The sequence below is a fragment of the Antedon mediterranea genome, chromosome 1 (genome assembly GCF_964355755.1).
Source record: "Antedon mediterranea chromosome 1, ecAntMedi1.1, whole genome shotgun sequence".
Lineage (NCBI taxonomy): Eukaryota > Metazoa > Echinodermata > Crinoidea > Comatulida > Antedonidae > Antedon > Antedon mediterranea.
This window is the reverse complement of record NC_092670.1, coordinates 38,098,510-38,119,959: the sequence shown is the minus strand read 5'-3', so window position 1 is coordinate 38,119,959 and position 21,450 is coordinate 38,098,510. Positions and strand designations below refer to the sequence as shown.

Sequence of the window (21,450 nt, the reverse complement as noted above, 5' to 3'; positions counted from 1 at the left end):
AAATAATAATAAACCAATCCATGGTTTTATTATTAGCAATATTTGGATTACCAGCGAATCACGACGTTTGGCCATAATCGAAAACAAAAATTGAATAAATTCAAATTAGCAAATAAATTACATTTTGATTTGAATGAACATAAAAAAAAAACTTTGAGCATTTGACATTCATAATAATTTAAAATCTGCAACAGATTTCAACTAAGAATAAATGAACCAGAAATCAAATAAGCTGGGTTACAAGGCACTTTGAATAAATCCAGGGTTGCTGAAATCAGCTAAGTTACAAGCAATATCCCGGGTAACTTAAAAGTATCTCAATCCAGGGTTACTGAAAGCAACATCCAGGGTAGCTAAAATCTTCAATCCAGGGTTGTGGTAAATAATATCCAGGGTAGCTAAAATAAATGAAAATCCAGGGTTACTGAAAGCAATATCAAGGGTAGCTAAAAATCTTCAATTCACGGTTGTTTTAAATAATATCCAGGGTAGCTAAAATGTATGAAAATCCAAGGTTGTTGTAAATAATATCCAGGGTAGCTAAAAATATTCAATCCAGGGTTGTTGTAAATAATATCCAGGGTAGCTAAAATGTATGAAAATCCAAGGTTACCGAAAGCTATATCTAGGGCAGATAAAAGTATCTCAATCCAGGGTTACTGAAAGCAATATCCAGGGTAGCTAAAAAATCTTCAATCCAGGGTTGTTGTAAATAATATCCAGGGTAGCTAAAATGTATGAAATTCCAGGGTTACTGAAAGCTATATCTAGGGCAGATAAAAGTCTGTCAATCCAGGTTGGTGAATAATAATAAATAGTACAACTTTGCCACAATCAACATAAAAGGTTGTATGCATTAAGAATTAAACATTCACATTATACATATATGCACAGATTAATTACAGTATGCATAAATGTATGTAATAGTGACATACACATGGGTTTGATAAATTAATCTAGATTTTAAAAGCCTGTTTAAAAACCACAAGAGATTCCATAAACGTAGGAAAACAACATTTGTTACTGAGCGATAAATCATGACTTAGTTAGCTCGATTTGGAACAGTACCCAGTAAATAATTACGATTAACTGCAACATAAAACAACTGTTTGTGCTAGATAGCAGGCAAACAACAAGGCCATAAATAAATAAATACCAAGTTACTCATTAGTATAAATATAGTAGTATATGCTATATTGTGAAAATAAAAACTTGGATTGGGGATAAAAAGTGAAAAAAAACACACTATAGTAGCTAGCCATAGAGGTAAAACATAAGAGCTGTGTAGTGACGTTCCACCGAACAAGACCAAAAGTGATGAGTACAACTAACCCCAGTGACACCATGCTTGCATTTTGAAGCAATTCCAATATTGGACAATTGCATTATATGTTGTATCTTTTTCTTACGACAGAATTGTTCAAACAAATTCCTCAAATACATGAAAATAAAAAATATCTCTTAAATAAAACACAAAAACATTAATTACTCTCTTACTTTGGTGCTACAGCCTTACACTCAGAAATAATACACCTAAGAAAACAATACTAAATAATGCATACTATTTAGTAATACCAACATCCTCTCATTTCTGTTAAATTAAATTGGTTGTTGCTGAAGCAACTGAGGTAATGTTGTTGACCCTCTGTAGTCTGTGGTTAACTAGGCCAGGATTCCTCCATTCTTGAACATTCACTAGTTCAGTGAGAATTTCAAAGAAAATCCAATAAGCAGTTAAAGAAAAAAAAAAAAAAAATAGGTTGATCTGCAAATACTGAAACCAAAATTTAAATTTAATACTGTCTTAGCTCCTCTATGGACAAATAACTACAATTATTCAACCATCTTTGTCATCCATACTTCCATATAAGGAAGTGTCTAGCTTAGTGTATTTTAAACACAATTTTTGTCTTAACAAGACAGAACCAAATAGAACTTGCTGTGTTTACGTAACAAGCACCATACAAGCTACTGAAGTTCTACAATAATGACAATTCAAAACAGAGAATGTAATGAAAGTAATCATTTTTCTTTGAGCCTAGAAATGGAAAAAAAATTTGGCATCAGCATCAACATTCAAAAGTATCATGAATATTTATGAATACGGAGCATGTAATAAACATCATTTTTATAAATATACCACACGCACTTACTGATACTTGGGCTACAATGGTTACTGTAGTAACTTAAAATATAATGCAACAGAAGTCTATTAAGCACCAACATAAAAATAGTTTGCATAAAATTATAGAAATTCAACATGCTAAGGTACCATGTCAAAATTATTCTATTGTTGTTGCTGCCGTAATTGTATTTTGTTTATTTATTTACCAAGTTTTTTGTTTTAGTAACTATAAACGGTTTATTATGACGTGGCTATCTCAAACATCTACATTCAAACAAATTAGTCATACATCATTGCAATAAAACAAGAAATTCTTTACTGCAGTAACTGCAGTAGGATCATCCTGACAAAGGTCATCCAAAAAAACAAGACAATGACATCACCTTGACGACAATGCACAGGGAACGGAAACTTAATTAACAGTCGACATTGCTTATAATTGTAATATTATTTTAAATATTAAACTAGGGTTTCTTCCAAAAATATGCACTTTGAAAACTTCAAAAATTCAAACAGTAAGGTGTCTAACTGAAAACCTTATCAAAATCCAACAATTTCAATTTAATCACATCTTTAAATAGATTTATAAATAATTAAATTTGATCTTTTGTTAAATTCATTTGATTTTAATCAACATCATAATTTAAATAATCTGTTTTTGTAAACAATAAAAGCACGTTTCCAGTTTATGAAACTAATTATTTTACAAATATCATAATTCTTTCTTTTTCAATTTAATTTTTTTTTTAAATAGAAACATGAAAATTCAATTTATTCAAAATAGTTTGAACAAAAACAAGATTTTATTTATTCTGCAGAAAATTTGTTTAATTAAGAAACTCTAAATTTTAAAACCTAAGTTCTTTTATTAGAATATGTATGAATGACCTACTGTATGTTATACAGTATTACATGTTGTTTTTGAATAATTCCCATTCACAACAGAAAATATGGTACATTTCTTTTTCTTCAACCTGAATAAAAGGGATTTGTAATGCTTGACAATGCCAGTAGTCTGCACTAGATCAAGCCAGTCTGAACTTAATAAAGCCAGTCTGAAAAAGATCACAAGATCAATCCAGTCTGAACAAGATCAAGCCAGTTTGAACAAGATAAAGACAGTATGAACTTGATCAATCCAGTCTGAACTTGATCAATCCAGTCTGAACTTGATCAATCCAGTCTGAACAAGATCAAGCCAGTCTGAACTAGACCAAATTATTCTGGATATTTCCAAACTGCACCAGACCAGCCAGTCTGACCTAGACCAAGCCAATCTAAACCGGACCAGACAACTCTCACTTCTGGTCGTCAACAGCAATGTTGTTGTTTTGTAGTAGTGTTTTTGTAAATTCACCAGGTAGGTTGGGTAGTGGACAGAAGGCGGACAAACCCTGACCTTTAGGGCAGAAATAAACTTTAGTCTTGTCTGGACACAGTCCATTGTTCTGATCAACCTCAAACATTGGATGTCTATTAAAGAACAAAAACATATTAATCATGAATATGAACTTTGTATCTGAAACTAAACATATTGTTAATTTAATAATCCATATTCAATGGCTGATTTATATTTATTGTACTTATTCTGAATACAGTATATTATGTTATGTTGGGAGCTGAAATTCCCCTCATTTTCTTCATGTGTATTTTACAGTGCAGCTGTATAAAACAGTCACCTAATCTCACATAAACATGATATCATAACACTAAGGGTCTGTTTCTGCTGCATAACGCAATTTAACTGGTTATTTTTAAATAGATTAAAAATAGATAACAATAACAAGACCGCGTTTCTGCTCAATTTGTGCTCCGAAATAACCGGTTAAATCTATGGGTGGTCGTCGAGCAAAACGTCATCATTACCCAAAATGCAATACACTCAGACGGAAGTAGTAAGTTGGCTGTTTGTTTACATCGACGTCGTGAGTACACACGTGTGCATATATCGCCGACCATCTCACTCAAACATGTTACAAAAATAAAATGTTGTCTCCAGGTCTACAAGTTTTGTTTTTTGTAAAGCCTACTTACATCGCTAATAAAATTAATTCTCATGGCGCCTTCAATAACATGATGGGGAGGGTCGTGCAGCGCCCGATCGCCTAGGATAATTTTTATCCTCAACAAAGGCGATGAAATACGGCCCTTCCCACACGTGAACGACTGTTGTCTTTTGCGAGCGCGGTCCTACAAAACACCAAACGGAAAAAAAAACGAGACTCAGAATGTTGCAATATCTACCAAACGAGAGTAGATAATTGTTAATTAATTATGAAAACCCAACTTTTATAGCAAAAATCGTCCGAATTTATGTTAAAAACGATGAGTTTAGCCACAAAAATTTAAATAAAACGAGAGTATCCAAGTCATACTACATAGAATATCGCACGCACATAGTGCCTTTAATAAAGTAATGAGTATTGAACATTATTTCGTATATTTATGTACTAACATAAATAATAACACATTTCTATGCTTAATAAAATCATATTTAATATATTATCAAAGGCTCTGATTACCTTTGTTTTCGGTCGATGTGATGTTTTTCTAAAAAATTATATTATGTAAAACGATCAAAGTAAGAATGTTCATTGTTCTCCTACTAAAGGCACTAAGGGCGTGCCATAAATACGCTCGTTTGGATTAAGTTTTTGTTGCTAAATTCATCGTTTATAACATAAATTCGGATGATTTTTGCTATAAAATTTGAGTTTTCATAATTAATTAACCATTATCTACTATCGTTTGGTAGGTATTTGCAACATTCTGAGTCCCTTTTTTGTTTCAGTTTTGGTGTTTATATAGGACCATCCATACCCTTCGCGAGCGTGTACTAACGCCTCAAATTGCTTAGCTTTGGGTAGTCCCGGAACTCCACCCCAAACTCCTCTTTTACTTTCGCAAAAATGCTCTTATTTATTATCTGTGATTCTTTTCTATTGCCTGCCATCTTTCCCCGTACTTTCTCTCCCCCCACAACTGAATAACATATCTTGTGATTTCATTCATCCACATACATGTTCACTTCTTCGTTCGACTGTCAAAACCACGAGGAAAACACACATCGTATGCGACGGTATCTGACCCGGGGTCACAACTGTCAATCAAATAACCGTTATTTCGTGTTGCAGCTAAGAATTGCTCAGCGATAACCGGTTAAACGGCGTTCTAACACCGATTTAAATTGGTGTTTTTAACCGGTTATTTTGCGCTGCCTTTTAACCGGTTACCACAAATTTGTCCTGTTTCTGCTGCCAAGAAAATGGAGTTAATTTATTCACACCGATTTTAATTTATTCACACCGATTTTAACCGGTTATTTTTGATGCAGCAGAAACAGGCCCTAACAGTGAAAACAAATTATGTACCTGCCTCAGCAAGTGAAAAAATACTAAACAATGCCATGTGATCAGATATCGTCCAATGGGTAGTGGCACGGTGCCTTGATGGTCAACATACTTGCTCACCAAACGCAATCCTGTCATATATTACCAGGATTTTTCTGATGGCCAATTCAGTCCCACAAACTAAGTCTCATATGAGACTTGGTTTTTTTTTGGATACAGTAGTGTGAAAATAAAATTGAAAAAACTTACATGGGATCAGAGAAAGTTTTGAGAACCTTTTCACATCCCTCTGGTGGTTCTCTTGTTAACAGATAGGATTTGTTAACACCTGGTGACGATGCATATTTAGTACCTGAGATCAAATCGGGTGATGTATCACCTGAAAATATAAATGTTCTAGTCAAAAAAGGCTTGTAGACACTAAGTGTATTTTAGTATTGATGACAAAGTATCATTTTCAGAAGAGATAACATAATATCTGTAATCATATCAAGATAATTTAATTAAACATGATATAGTACTTGTACATGATTCCTAGGAAGAAGGGGGCAGGGAGGGGGTTCTCCTCTCCCAACAAGTACCCATTTAAACCAGCACTAACCGATTGAAACTGATTTTAGGCTCTTTTTACATACAAACCTGAAGTACATTTATTTATTAAATTATTGTACATTAACCTCATTGTATTTTTTTTTCTATTTTGTTAATGGTGGTCTCTGCTTAAAGTCTATTTTGACCACCATTCATATTTATATATACTGAATGATTTATAAAGGAATATATTTGTATTATTTGTGAAAAATCAATAAAACAACAACAAAAAACAAGTGATTAGTTTATCACCACACTAAGGAGGCTAGGCCTATTGTATGTTAGCATTGGGCTAGGCCTAGGTTTGAATGCTAGCCTAGAGGGCTAAGCCAACAGCATGCTTAGTGAAATTTCTATTTTTAGAAATTGCTGAGACTGACCCGTAGACACCAGTGTGAGGAGTGAAAAAAAAAAACCGCCCTCCCTTATCAGTTTTAAGCTGGTGATAAAATAATAATTTTTTATATGGGGCCTAATTACAAACCTTTTTCATTCTTCTGTTCAACTGGACCGGATGAACTAGCCCTGCTAGATGGCTGAGATCCTTCCATAGGTGGGGATTCTGAATAGCTGCGGCTAGCCGAACGACTTCCGTCACTACTTTCTTCGTTGCTGTAATTGCTATTCTGCGTCTGGGTGTCGCTGTCGCACATCTTCTTGCTACGAATTCCTGGGAATGGTGCACGGTGTCCATCTGGGGTGTGCACCTGAGGCTGTAAAATAAACAAATAAAATCATCATTATAATATATATATAAAGAGGGCCCAGTTATGATCAGTGGCTGTGATGTACTAGTACAACGGGGAAACTCCCCACTCGTCTCGAAAGATGTACTAGGTTCTTTAAAGTCCTTATCCGAGAAGTCAAGCGGTTTTCTCCACCAATGGACGGGCACCATTTCAGTGAATTTGTGGTGACCTTTCTAAGACACAGAGAAAATGGTTTAAATTTCTTGAATGTAATTTCCGGCCGTGCAAAGAAATCTGTCCAAGAAACATAGCCGAAAGAGAATCGAAAGATACCTGGCTCGAATGTTGCGAGTATCAGTTGTGTGGCTTAAGCGATAGAGTTCAACGTTTTGGGCTAATGCTAGAGGCCCATTCATGCTAATGCTAGAGACCCATACTGAGGAATTGGCGTGGGATGTGAGAAGGCGTGAGTCTGTCCCGTTTTTCTTGTGTTAAGAGTTGAGCAGATTTCCTATTGACAACTCCATTATTTATTCCTCAGTGTTTTTAAACAATCAAAAGAAACATGAATATTACAAATTTATCATCTTTAGGCAAACAAACTTATTAATATTATAAGTATGAACATTTATTACTTTAACACTACTGTATAATCTAACCACACAAGAATCAATTAGAAATAAATACAAAATATAGATTTTTAAATCCAAAGGCAAATTACTGAAAAAATGACAATGCTTTTAAAATATAAATTCTAAAATTAATATCTATGCATATAATTTCTATGTAATATAAATATCACATAATAACGTCATTATTTTGAAGGTCACTGAGCTGAAATTTTTGTTTGTCAAGACAATATTACTAATGAAAAGAAATAGTCAACTTCAATTAATCAAAACGTTGGCGCGACAAAACACAATTCTTGTATGTAAAGAAAGCTCATATTCTGCATAATGATATACATCATTCTGATTGACAAAAGGTTAAATGACTATATGTAATTCTAAAAATAGATTATGCTGTAATATTCCTTAATTATTGTGGAAAAATACTTAAATTCTATTCTTTGTCCAGTATCAAAAGCAAATTCTATAATACAGTGTAACATATGTATCACATGTGATACATGTATCATACAGTAGGTTGTCTTAGTCTTGAAAAATACTAGATAAAGTGGAGATACAGCACTGTACTACATCAAGAGGCACGATTACAATATGGCTTCTTAGCGTAGGATTTAGATTATGCTGGTTGTATGGAAGGCCGCACAATAAGACATGTTTCTAATGTACATCGATGATGAAAATCAGTACATTTGTAATTTATTGTTCTAGTAAGGAAATCATTTATTGTAATCATAAAGTGTAATTGTAGCTGACATATATTTCTGCTGCAAAATGTAATGTATCATTTAGATTTTTAGGTTTTTACATGTATTTTTGTTCCAACCAATGATTCTTGAATTTTCTTGTATCAATGTGTTGTATCTATAGCACTGCACTAAAAAACATTTCAATATTTCTGATATAATTTGCACTTTAACAAGACAAATATATTTCATTTACCGCACATCTCAGAAATACTTGTCAATTTATTTGATTGAGTTTATCTTTAACATGATCGTGCACGTCTGTAGAATGCCCACGTTCCTCAGATTCATTCTAAGTAACGCAAGCGGATGACTCATTCATTAGTGTAGCTCATCTGACGGATTTCGGTTTATATATCAAAGCTAGATGACTTTGTAATTGACATTAGATGAGTATCATGTCTGAAAAGCTAGCGATATGTTAAATTTCATGATAGAAAAACAATCCTTAAAATACAATATTGAAAGTTTAGCCACATACTTGATTAGTTTGACAGTCCAATGACCATCTGATCTCATACATTTTTGGCCAAAATTAATTCACAGATCGTGATAAAAAAAAACCATTTTAATGATAACAGTATTGAAAAGTTGCCTAAACTAGTGTGTTACGACCATCTGATCACATCGAAGGACAGGCTAGTACTTGCCTGGTATTTTCCACACTTGCATTTACACGGATGATTTATTAAGCTCATTAAATAAAAAGCAATGAGCGAGCAGCGGAACTTAGTTTTAAATTTTCTCGAAATATGACATGATGACAAATATTTATGACATTTTGTTACTGGTGCTGGTAGTAGGCATACAAAGACATACACAGATATGTACTTCAACCAAGAGGGAAATTATTCTCAGATATGTTGATGCTGAAATTGGCTTTACCTACCTCAGAAAATAGTCAAAATACCACAATTGGGCTTTCCTGCATGTCAGTCAGTAATGGTACACATGTGTTTACTGTTTATACAGTATTGTAGGCAATAAGCCATCTCAACTGCTAGTATAGCATGGTCAGAATATTTCATAACATCAACAGTAAATCTTTTTTATTGTACATTTTTAAGATATTTGATATAACAACATCGCTATTAAATTTGCTAACTTTAGAAATTATTTTGTAATATCGATTAAATTCAATTTCATATATTTATGAATACATTTTAATTTCACCTTTGTGTGATACTTTTGATTAGTTTATTTCAATTAACTAATTTGTTTGTCAGCGTGAGTAACTGTTTCGTAGCAAATGTTGATATTTTGTTATGGTTAATCTGAATACCATTATAACCTTTTCAGAATTCAGTTCTCCCGATGTAATAAACGTAAAAGAACGGTGCCAAAACGTGCAATTGATTTAGTGTCAAAACTTTAGAAAAGTCGGCCAGTACAGCGCCAATTTCATAATTGGATTCTCTGACCTAATTTATAAATAGAATGATATATCATACAGAATGCAATCTTAATATTACACTCACAGTACAAAGAAGAACAGGCTGCATATGTTGAAACATAATTTTAAAATGAATTTATAAAATAAAATGTATACAGATACTGTATATTGATTGCTTAGATGTGTAACATTTGAGATCTACTCTTAGAACTATAAAAATATAATCACACAATAAATATTTTAATGGTAAGACAAATATCTTTTATACTGTATTACATAAACCTACCAAAAATGTTTGTAGGCCTGAGCGGATGGGCAGTTTCCGCATAGGATAGATACAGATTCTACACAAGACAAGCTTACCGCTCGTCTATGGCCTTAAGGCCCGACTAATATATTGAACTAAAGAATACTTGTATTATAATAAGTCAGACTAAAGCTCTGTCTACACTATCAAACCTTTATGTGACACAAAATGTGATGTGCCCATATATGGATATGTCATATCATTACCATATTTGGGCATATAATTACCATATTTGGACATATTACTACCATATTTGGGCACATCACTGGTTGTACAATACATACCTTTCCAATGTCTTCTTCCACGCCATTTAATACAAGCGTTTCTATCTCTTGATTTAAACCTTCTACACTGCTGCTGCCGCGCATTCGCACTGCTTGAGTCCGTGGCACCGGGATTGCAATGGAACGGCTCTGAGAATTAGAGTTCTGACCCGCAGAATGGTTAGCTGGGATTGGCGAGGCACGGCTATTAGAACTTGGACTGTTGCGACTAACTTTCCTTCTTTGTTGTTTTAATTTCTGCAAAGATCAAAATCATTACTCATAGTAATGGACTATGTCACAATTATTCTATTGCAGTTACTGCAGTAACTATATTTTGCTTTAAACTCTTTGCCCTTTTATGAAATTATTTAGCTAAATTGTTTGGCCTATAATAATATACATTTTTTAATTACAGTGAACAACATTAAAGCAGTAAAAATGTAATTACTGCAGTAACTGTACTAAAAATGCCGACATGATCCCTTAGTAAAATGGCTACCATAATCATTTTTAAAACTCAAGCAGTTGCTTTGGACAACACATAATAAATACATAGAATGCTTAATTCATTTGAGCCTTCCACATAGGGTTTATTTTCTCAATTTTCTAGAGGCTCCCCATACACATAATTTGTATGTGTATGGCTCCCCATACACATAATTTGTATGTGTGCTCCTCATACACATAAATTGTATGTGTATGGCTCCCCATACACATAATTTGTATGTGTATGGCTCCCATACACATAATTTGTATGTGTATGGGGAGCCATACACATAATTTGTATGTGTATGGCTCCCCATACACATAATTTGTATGTGTATGGCTCCCATACACATAATTTGTATGTGTATGGCTTCCCATACACATATTCCATACACATATTGTATGTGTAAGCAGGTGTATGGCTCCCCATACAGCCAAAAGCCTACCAAAAAAGTTTCATTTTCAGAATACATATAAAATAGCAACAAAGACATTTTTAAAATCATAAATCATGTTTTTAGTAGAAAATTGATAGTATAATAATACAGTTCAAAACATACTCTAAAATAAAATAAAAAAGCTTTCGATAATTTAGAATGAAATCATAGAAATGTGCATTGTGTAAGTAATAGTGAGTAAGAAATTAACATTTCATTCTAGACTCGTACAAGCTTACTGTATGGATTTATGTTTACGTCAACCGTAAAATATATTTGATCAACTTAAGCTCAGGAGGTAACATCGAACATCATCATATTTTAGTGAGTTTGTGTCAAAAAGATTCAATTATTAGTCACTATAGAATAACGTTGAGTCAAGATTTGCTGATTTTTCATAAAATATGTTTTTATACAAAGTTGTGATTAATATATTATAAAAGTATAGTCTTGAAAAATAAAGTAAACAAGAATATTTCTTACAAAAAACGCTGCTCGCTTATTGTTATTGCTAAGGTCAAGTCTGGGGGTCACTTCATCAACCCTAGATACTTCAAGTATCCTATTACAAACAAAAACTTCAATGGACTGTTTTGATAATAATTCAATGATTATCTGACAGCGAATTATATCATGGGACTCATAAATACCAGAAGGCTTTGGGATTTGTTGTTAGACTCTTTTCTCAGCCGTTTTTGGATTCAACAGGTGGTACCAATAAATTATAGTGGAGTTTCCATTTTAACAAAAATGTCAAAGTGTAGTACTATAAAGCTGCTTGATTTCATCTAATGAATGAGTCATCTCGTGTGACGTAGCGGGCTAGAGCAGCAGCATGAAAAATAAGTAAAAATAGAAAGTAATGGTAGACACTGAATAAATAATATTGTAATCTAGTAAGTGATGAAATAAAATGAATGGAATTGTAAAAGAATGAATGAACATGGATGGTTTAAGATTAAATGAATGGTAGAAAAATGAATGAATGTACATGGATGGTAGTAAAATGAATGAATGAATGTACATGGATGGTAGTAAAATGAATGAATGTACATGGATGGTAGTAAAATGAAAGAATGTACATGGATGGTGGTAAAATGAAAGAATGTACATGGATGGTAGTAAAATGAATGAACGTACATGGATGGTAGTAAAATGAATGAATGTACATGGATGGTAGTAAAATGAATGAATGTACATGGATGGTAGTAAAATGAATGAATGTACATGGATGGTGGTAAAATGAAAGAATGTACATGGATGGTGGTAAAATGAAAGAATGTACATGGATGGTGGTAAAATGAAAGAATGTACATGGATGGTAGTAAAATGAATGAATGTACATGGATGGTAGTAAAATGAATGAATGTACATGGATGGTAGTAAAATGAATGAATGTACATGGATGGTAGTAAAATGAATGAATGTACATGGATGGTAGTAAAATGAATGAATGTACATGGATGGTAGTAAAATGAATGAATGTACATGGATGGTAGTAAAATGAAAGAATGTACATGGATGGTAGTGAAATGAAAGAATGTACATGGATGGTAGTGAAATGAATGAATGTACATGGATGGTAGTAAAATGAATGAATGTACATGGATGGTAGTAAAATGAATGAACATGGATGGTAGTAAAATGAATGAATGTACATGGATGGTAGTAAAATGAATGAATGTACATGGATGGTAGTAAAATGAATGAATGTACATGGATGGTAGTAAAATGAATGAATGTACATGGATGGTAGTAAAATGAATGAATGTACATGGATGGTAGTAAAATGAATGAATGTACATGGATGGTAGTAAAATGAATGAATGTACATGGATGGTAGTAAAATGAAAGAATGTACATGGATGGTAGTAAAATGAATGAATGTACATGGATGGTAGTAAAATGAAAGAATGTACATGGATGGTAGTAAAATGAAAGAATGTACATGGATGGTAGTAAAATGAAAGAATGTACATGGATGGTAGTAAAATGAATGAATGTACATGGATGGTAGTAAAATGAAAGAATGTACATGGATGGTAGTAAAATGAAAGAATGTACATGGATGGTAGTAAAATGAATGAATGTACATGGATGGTAGTAAAATGAATGAATGTACATGGATGGTAGTAAATTAGCACAAATGGAATAGCACGATAGATGGAATAGCACGATAGATGGAATAGCACGATAGATGGAATAGCACGATAGATGGTATAGCGCACGATAGATGGAATAGCGCACGATAGATGGAATAGCGCACGATAGATGGAATAGCGCACGATAGATGGAATAGCGCACGATAGATGGAATAGCACGATAGATGGAATAGCACGATAGATGGAATAGCACGATAGATGGAATAGCACGATAGATGGAATAGCATGATATGAGGAATGTATGGATGAATGAATGCCTTGTCAGATCTTTGTCTTGACCTATAAAAGTACAAAAATAAAAATAATAAAAATATAATAAAAACATACTTCTTTTAACTCTGCACTTCCCCATGATGATGATCTTTTATGTGATCCTTTTTTGTCTAAATCATCAGTCTGAAAATGAAAATAAAAACAAAACAAATAAAATTTAAATGAATTTAAAAGACAAAATTCAGACTCAAATGAAAAATAAAATAAGAAAATTGTATCCAAAGACAAATGATTGATATTTATATTGTTTAGCATTTACTGTTGCACTGATGATACAGTACAGTAGGATATATACCATGCCCATCACCACACAGTTTTTGTGCTTAGTTTTTACATGGTACCTCATAACACAATACTAATACCGTATCCTCTTGTATAATCCCACCCACCTAGAACACAAAATTGGGACAACTTTGTGGGGTGGGGCCATACCCGGGGAAACCCTGGTTCAGGAAAAGAATGATTGTAATTCTAGTAAAAACGCATCCGAACTAGCTAGAGAGGCTTGCATCCACACCAAAAGTCAATACTGGGACTATATCAGGGATATATGCCTGTTTGTTAAATCAGACATAAAGTAGGAGGTGGGATTAAACCTGAAGTGGGATTACTTTATATATATCCTCCGGTATACAGTATACCCGAGGATATACGGTAGTGTAAAAAGTCTGCAATACCTCCTAAATTGATCAGGACATATGGATTTAGATTCGAGGAATAATCTAATATTTTACTTAAATTTCATTATCTTTTGTTTATATAGAACTCAGCCAAAAATAAAATATTTCATTTAAAAAATGTCCAATGTATAATATTGTAAAGAATATTAATTGGATATTAACACTTTGCTCAACAATAAAAGGATCATGGTGTATGGTTAATCAAGTATTAGGCGGTCATGACCTAGGTCATAGGTTACAGTAGATTATCTATTGTATTTTCGTATAATCAATACACATATGCTTTCTCTCTTTTTCAACATTGTTAAAAGCAGGCTGTACATTGTACAATTAAATTAATCAATAACTATTCATACCAATTTTCTTATGTTTTCCTGGAGAACTTGTATTCACATGGACATGTGCACAACTTCACATAAATGACACAGTATAGCATGTAAATGCTATTCAATAAACCCAACCTGTAATACTATATGACTGCACATTAGTCCTAAAAGGGGAGGGGCCTGGTTATTCTTTGGTACATAATTATTTAGGGGACACCCCTATTGAGAGGACACTTCCTTGAAACAATATGCGGCAATATGTTCAACAATGGCCAATCCATATTCAGGGGACACACCTATTCAAACAACACTTTGTTGGGCCCAAAGGTATCTCCTTAATTGGAATTCTGTATCTATCAATCTGATTTTGAACCATAGTGAAGATATGTTCCACATAAATAATTCAAAAAATTGAATAACAAATTAATATATAATTTCCACACTACATCTTCATTGGTCTGCTAGTAACTTCTTCTTCCTTATTTCAAGTTCAATCTATATTGCCAGTTATAAAAGCTTGGAAATTAATTACTCTGCCAGGACATCTTAGTACTAATAGTAACCTTGGCCTAATTTAAAAACAATTAAACAATGCAGGTGGCTAAAATATTAGATTAAACGCAATATCGAGAACAAAAGAGCGATACAATAGCGCCATCAAATAATCATGATTACGCCGGTTCTCTTCTCCATGACTTAATTATTGAATCGTGTTTGCAATAAGACAAAGTTTTCAAACGTGTAATTGACCGGCGACTTGAACTTCTGATTCTATTGAAGTTAATGAAATTTCTGTATTATCATTATGCTTTCCATTATTCGTTATGTGCATACATAATAATATTGTAATATGTCAATAATTAGTTCTATATTTAGATGAAAATTATGAACAACATATTTTGCAAATTTTTCATTTTTTTTAATGTTGTCACTCAATTTCATTTTCATATCCATATCACAAAGCCTATTTATAGCCTGTAGTAGTACATTTTATATCATCACAACATTTTGGAACCAATCACCCCTCCCCCCTCCCCCACTCCAAAAGGTTAGTAGACATCCATAGATTAGGTTCACAATATTCTTTAGTGATCCCCTAGTAGTACTGTCACATTTTAAAATAATTACCACAGAAATTATAAAGGTTCTATACAATTAAAAAACTTTTTGTTTATTCTAAATATTGTATTTGTCTACATTCAATAAAGAAGTGTTACTCATTCAGTAATTTGGATAATATAAAGTGGATTTTTTTTTATCATAAAGAATTGAGCCTCCATTTTAATGTTTTCATCTATTATCAAATAATCACTTTAGGATTTCACTAATAAAAAATACTAAATCGTTATCACAGTTCAAAAAGTGATTCTTCATGGATAGGGAGACCACACAATATGGCGACTGCGAACAAGCATTCTAATACGCCCCCCAAGGAGTCACGCACAGCGTCTGTGCTCGCAAGTATGTATAGCGTATTAACGCGATAACATATTCTTAAAGCAATCCTCATATATGCAAAAATGCTAGATATTTATTTTTTTATTAAAAGTTCACTGTGTTTATTAACAAAAATGTGTTCTAAATTCATGAGTTCTTATATAATTTTACTATTTTAGCTTATTTATATTTTATATACTAAACAATATTTGAACTATGACGGCCATGTTGAATGTTTCCCACCCAGTTTGACTGACTGTGTGTGTATACAGTTGACATCAAGTACTTATATTATAATTATATGTTCTTACTAGCGACGCAACACAAGGACGTAACGCAACGCAAGTGAATGGACCAATCACAAGCGATGGCTTATTCGCTTGTGATTGCTAACTGTCTATAACTTCGCTTGTCATTGGTTAAAACGCTTGCGTTGCGTTTACGTCGTTGCGTTACGTTCTAGTGGGAACCAAGCTTTAAGTAAAAATGTGTAGTTGGACATGACACAATAATATTTTTTTAATATTTTTTTAATCTGGTTTATTAAAACAAGACATGGCAGTACAAAACTGAATTGCGTCCAGTAACATTAACATAAAAAATATATCAAAAACGAGTAAAATTTACATAAACATCCAATATAAATATATATATATATATATATATACATAAATGCATAAAAAAAAAAAGAATATACAATTACAAATTTACAAACTGCGAGTAAAATTATAAATCATCCGTAGGCCTATCTATCAAAATTACGAATTTCATATTGCACTATGAGGTCATTGTTAATCAGGAATGGGAGTGTGGACTTCTTAAATCTCTCTGTTCTACATTTAATTTGGGATATTTTGTTTGCGTTTCTGAGAGATCTACCTGTCGCTTCAGCACGGGTATTGGGGATAATATCACTAAATTTTTCATGGACACTCCTCCCAAACTTCAGAACAAGCTGGAGACGACGGTCACAGAGCCTATCAAGAGAACATTTCTCTAGGGCTGCAGTGTACGAATAGTACCTCCTCCCTAGTACAATTCTTAAAAACCTCTTCTGGATCGATTTGAGGTCACAGCTTAATTCGGAAGTCAGGGAGGAGTGCCAGGTAGGACAAGCATATTCAATTATGGGGCGTATGAAAGATTTATAAATCTTGATTAACTGATCTTCTGGTGCACCAAATCTCTTTAGGACCGACACAATATGCATGGCTTTATTGGCCTTGCTAACGATCTCACCAATGTGTGTATCCCACTTAAGGTTATCTTGGATAGTTACACCTAAACGCTTCAATTGCTTAACAGTCTCAACTTGGACTCCATTATTAGTCAGTAGATCATAGTAACCAGGAGTTTAATATTAATCTTGTAATGTGTAAATGTCAATTCTAACACCATTTTTATATGGTGATGCAACCTTTGACCCTTTCCAAGTATTCTTGGCAAACTATTAAAGACAAACAGGATCAGAGGGCTAACAGGATTAAGACGAATCAATAACTTGTTCCAAAGACCCAACATGCCTATTGGAAGAAAACACTAGACTGCTCAAGGCAGCATATTTGATACACACCATATTGTAGCTGTTGATCACAAATGAAGAATAATAAGTTACTTACATAGTATTTAAAACCAATGTACTATCTACTAGTCAACATCTCTTTTAAATTAATTTTGTTGGGATATTGAATATTAACAATATATCAAGGATTATAGTTGTTCTTTAATTTAATCATAAAATCTTATATCTTTATTGTAACCTTTAATCCCATCAACATCTAACATTTTTTTTAACCTATTTAAAAAAAACTGTTGGATCACTCTAAAAACCACATTTTACACAAAAAATTAAATATATATTATATATTAATAAATATAAATTTATATATTAAAAAAAACCAGGTTAGGATTTTGAAAAATAACTGAGAAGGGGTTTGGTACACTGTACATAGATAATTTTATACTTGAGGCTTTTTTAAATTCATTTAAAAATTTTGTTTAGCAATATTGCTAATTAAACTGATTTTTAAGTCGAGAAACATAGTTTTGTATTGTATTTTTTGCTACACAATTTTAGAAATGTGTAGCAATAATAAGGTTGTTTTGTATAGCTTTTTGCTATGCTACACTGGCGAAAATGTTCTCTGCAGCTTTAGCCCACAGATAAACTTGTTATTGAAGCCAAATATTTTTGACCATAGTGTGTACTGACATGCACAGTAAATGCAGGGCAGTGATTAGAGTGGATCCTGTGGATCCTGTGCATCCTTTGGGATCAATCCATTTAATTAAGCCTGTCCGTGTAAACATGTTAATTCTAAATAAAGGGAACTTCAGTACCAAATGAATGGAATAAAGCTCTAAAATAACTGTCGGCAAATGTACTCTATCGGCTCAACCTACAGTGCATATTTAACTTTCTTCCTCCTCCGCAGTAATTTTTCTACATTAAAATGTTTATAGATAAAGCATGTCTACAGTATACCCCCCTCCCCCCAACTTCTCCGAAACAAGAAATGTCTTGCTTCACCATCAAATCTATGGTGTGTGGATATGGTTTGTGGCATAAGAACTCGGCCACTTATAATGTTGAATAGACCAAATAATGAATGTTTAATAGTTTAATAGTTGAATTCAATTAATACAGTCATTTATTATGTGTTTTATAACACACCTACTGTCCATAGGAATTACATTTCTATTAAATTAATCCACCGCTTCCATCTTTAATCAATGCCGAAGGCTAGGCCATTCAAAATGGCAGCATTCTGATTTGGCCATGGAGTGGAGACAGTGCATAAAAGTGTGGTTTTCAATTGAGCACCGGTCACCAGCATCTCATTGCATAACATTTATGCAATAGAACCATCTAATAGAACTATTACTGAACGGCATGCGATGCAAAACGTATTATAACATTATATATAATTTACCTGTGTTGATTGGTGTTTTTGGTTTGGTTGATAAGTTTCTCTAGGCCAATGTCCTCCTAAGTACGTTGTAATTGTATCAAGGGAACTTGTGCGGCGGATGGACGGTGGTGGGGTGGCTCTCATGGGCTTTGGTTTTTCAACTGCAAAAAATAAAGGTACAAACTTGAAGAAAGGTTACTCAAACTATATATACAGTACATTGCTAACAGACAGATCGTTTTAAATACATAGAGTATTTCAGGTTCTGATTTCTGCTCTATATCATCTTGCATGTCTATTCAGAATCTGACTGGATGAAAGAGATAAAAATAAATCTACTAAAATTGGTTGATAATGCTAAATGAAATTGGTTGGTAAACAACATTTTATAATTTCATAATTTTCTAGGCCAGGGGCAAATGTTATAAATGTCAAAGTATTTTTAGCAATCAAATGTTTGCAGATCTCATATGGGATTCTTTACTCTGATGAAGAAGATTTGACATGTGTTAAGATTTGTTAACATATGTCTATAATTGACATTGGAGAGATAGATTTCTTTAGTTTATTACAGTACCTGTAGGCCTATTATCTTTTTTGTATAAAACTTATATTTTTGTAGAATATATTATTATGGTATTTTAAAATCAAAATATGTGATGAATTACAAAACAATAGACAACAGTAGTATTTACAAAAAATTAGTAAAAAACCTGTTTCAAGTTTTGTTGAAATAACTTTTCATGTTTCAGTGGTAATTACTACAGTACATATCTCTGTAATTTTATCAATAATATACTAGGCGTATATTAGCACATATTTTAACTACTGTATTAATTGGAAATGGTTTCAAAATATTACGCGATTGTTTTATATCATATTGTAGTAATTATTTGCCAATCTTTAAGAATATTTTCTACAGTATTAAATATTATTTTATTATAATGGAAACATCAACATTTTTTTAGTACTGTATTTCAGATTGCTGCAACGAACACACATTACTGTAGTTACAAAGTTCAGTAAATATCCCCACGTCTCTTTAGAACATTAAATGTCAATTTGCAACAAAACATATTTGCCCTTAAAATGTGGTTAAAAACACTAATGTTTAAAACATGGCAGATGAATTCCCAACACACTCGGCTTTAGCTATGCAAGATTTACTTTTTTAAATTATTTAAATTCTAGTAAACCTGTGAATAAGGGTCAAATTGCGTAATTGATCAACATTTCTTCTAGGATATCTAATGCTGGTTTAGTTTGAAAATAATAGTATTTCTGTTCCTTGACCTACAGTACCTATTAAGGGGACACATTTAGGGACCACATAAAGCTCTGTCTACACTATCAAATCTTATGTGATAAAAAAATATGATATGCCCATATGGACATGATGATCCCATAACAATAACATATTTGGGCATATCACTACCATTTTTAGGCACATCACACTTTTTTGTCAAACTAGTTTGACAGTGTAGACAGGGCTTAACAGGGATCTCCCATGAGATCATGTTCATGTAACTATGTTTTTTACTACTTTGTGTAAAAAGCACAATTAATATCACATAGCAAACAAATTGCATCTTTTAAATTTCTACACAAAGCTGGCATATCATTATTGTGTTGGGGATTCAGGTAAATAAATTGTAAAGTCCTTTAATTTAATACATAAATTTCCTCTGTTTATCATTTAGACTACAGATTGTTAAATGTTACTAAAATTAATGTATGTACACTGTACAGTATTCAAATTTTATATAAATTCTAATCAAATTAGCATTGCATTAACTATTCCATTTTTCCAGGCCTGGATATTTCATATCACAAGTACAAGGGATTAAACACCATTACCAACATCAATAGTAATTTAGGCCTCTACATCAAATCTAATTACTATTGCATGCAATACCCTGGATTTGAGCTGGCTAGCTGCCCTTGCTATGGTAATATACCTCTCTGAATGCAAACATAGAGATATCTCTGGATTTTAAGATTTTAAAACTGAGATATTTTCTAATGCGAGGAAAACACTGCTTAAACAATGTAGTTGTCTAAAATAATAAATTTACTATTTTCAAAATAAAAGTTTATATTTGTGGAATCACCCCCCTAAATTGGCTGTTCTTATGAATGTACTGTACATCCAGCATTAATGTTTATTAAATTAATGTTTATCAGAATCGTTTACCTGTCTTATGTTTGTGAGTGTTCTATATCCTAAAGCTTTGTCACATAAAGCTTGATAGTGTAGACAGAGCTTTAGATTATTAAATATGCAAGCAGTTAATACAAAGTACACACTGATATATTAACTGGGACATGACCTTGTTTTATAATTAATCATTTGCTAAATAAAATATTACATATCAAACAAGAAAACAGCATGCTAGCTCATCCTACAAACTCTAAAGGTTCAGTCTCACAGTTGGATAAATTTGATATTTTATGCAAAAATTATAGCATACAGTGCTATACCATCTGGTCATGGTGTATGGTTCAAATCCCTAAAGAAGGTTATTTCAATTCTGTAATTTCATAACAACATTCATAACATACTGGCTCGAAAATAAAACTAATTTAGTATGACAATGCTTAGAAGCAGCCAACTTCTATTCCCGAATGAATATATCTGTCAGCA

General features: G+C 32.6%; 1 protein-coding gene across 1 annotated transcript in view; it reads right to left on the bottom strand.

Moving 5' to 3' along the window:
• Window positions 1-2,045: 2,045 nt before the first annotated feature.
• LOC140063733 (protein FAM117B-like) overlaps window positions 2,046-21,450 on the bottom strand; it is a 35,096-nt gene continuing 15,691 nt past the window's right edge. The window contains exons 2-7 of the mRNA XM_072110176.1: window positions 18,828-18,967; window positions 13,506-13,574; window positions 10,112-10,348; window positions 6,551-6,779; window positions 5,725-5,854; window positions 2,046-3,598 (exon numbers count right to left, since the gene is read on the bottom strand). Of these exons, the coding sequence (XP_071966277.1) occupies window positions 3,424-3,598; window positions 5,725-5,854; window positions 6,551-6,779; window positions 10,112-10,348; window positions 13,506-13,574; window positions 18,828-18,967 (980 nt within the window). The 3' untranslated portion in view covers window positions 2,046-3,423. The remainder of the gene's footprint in view (window positions 3,599-5,724; window positions 5,855-6,550; window positions 6,780-10,111; window positions 10,349-13,505; window positions 13,575-18,827; window positions 18,968-21,450) is intronic.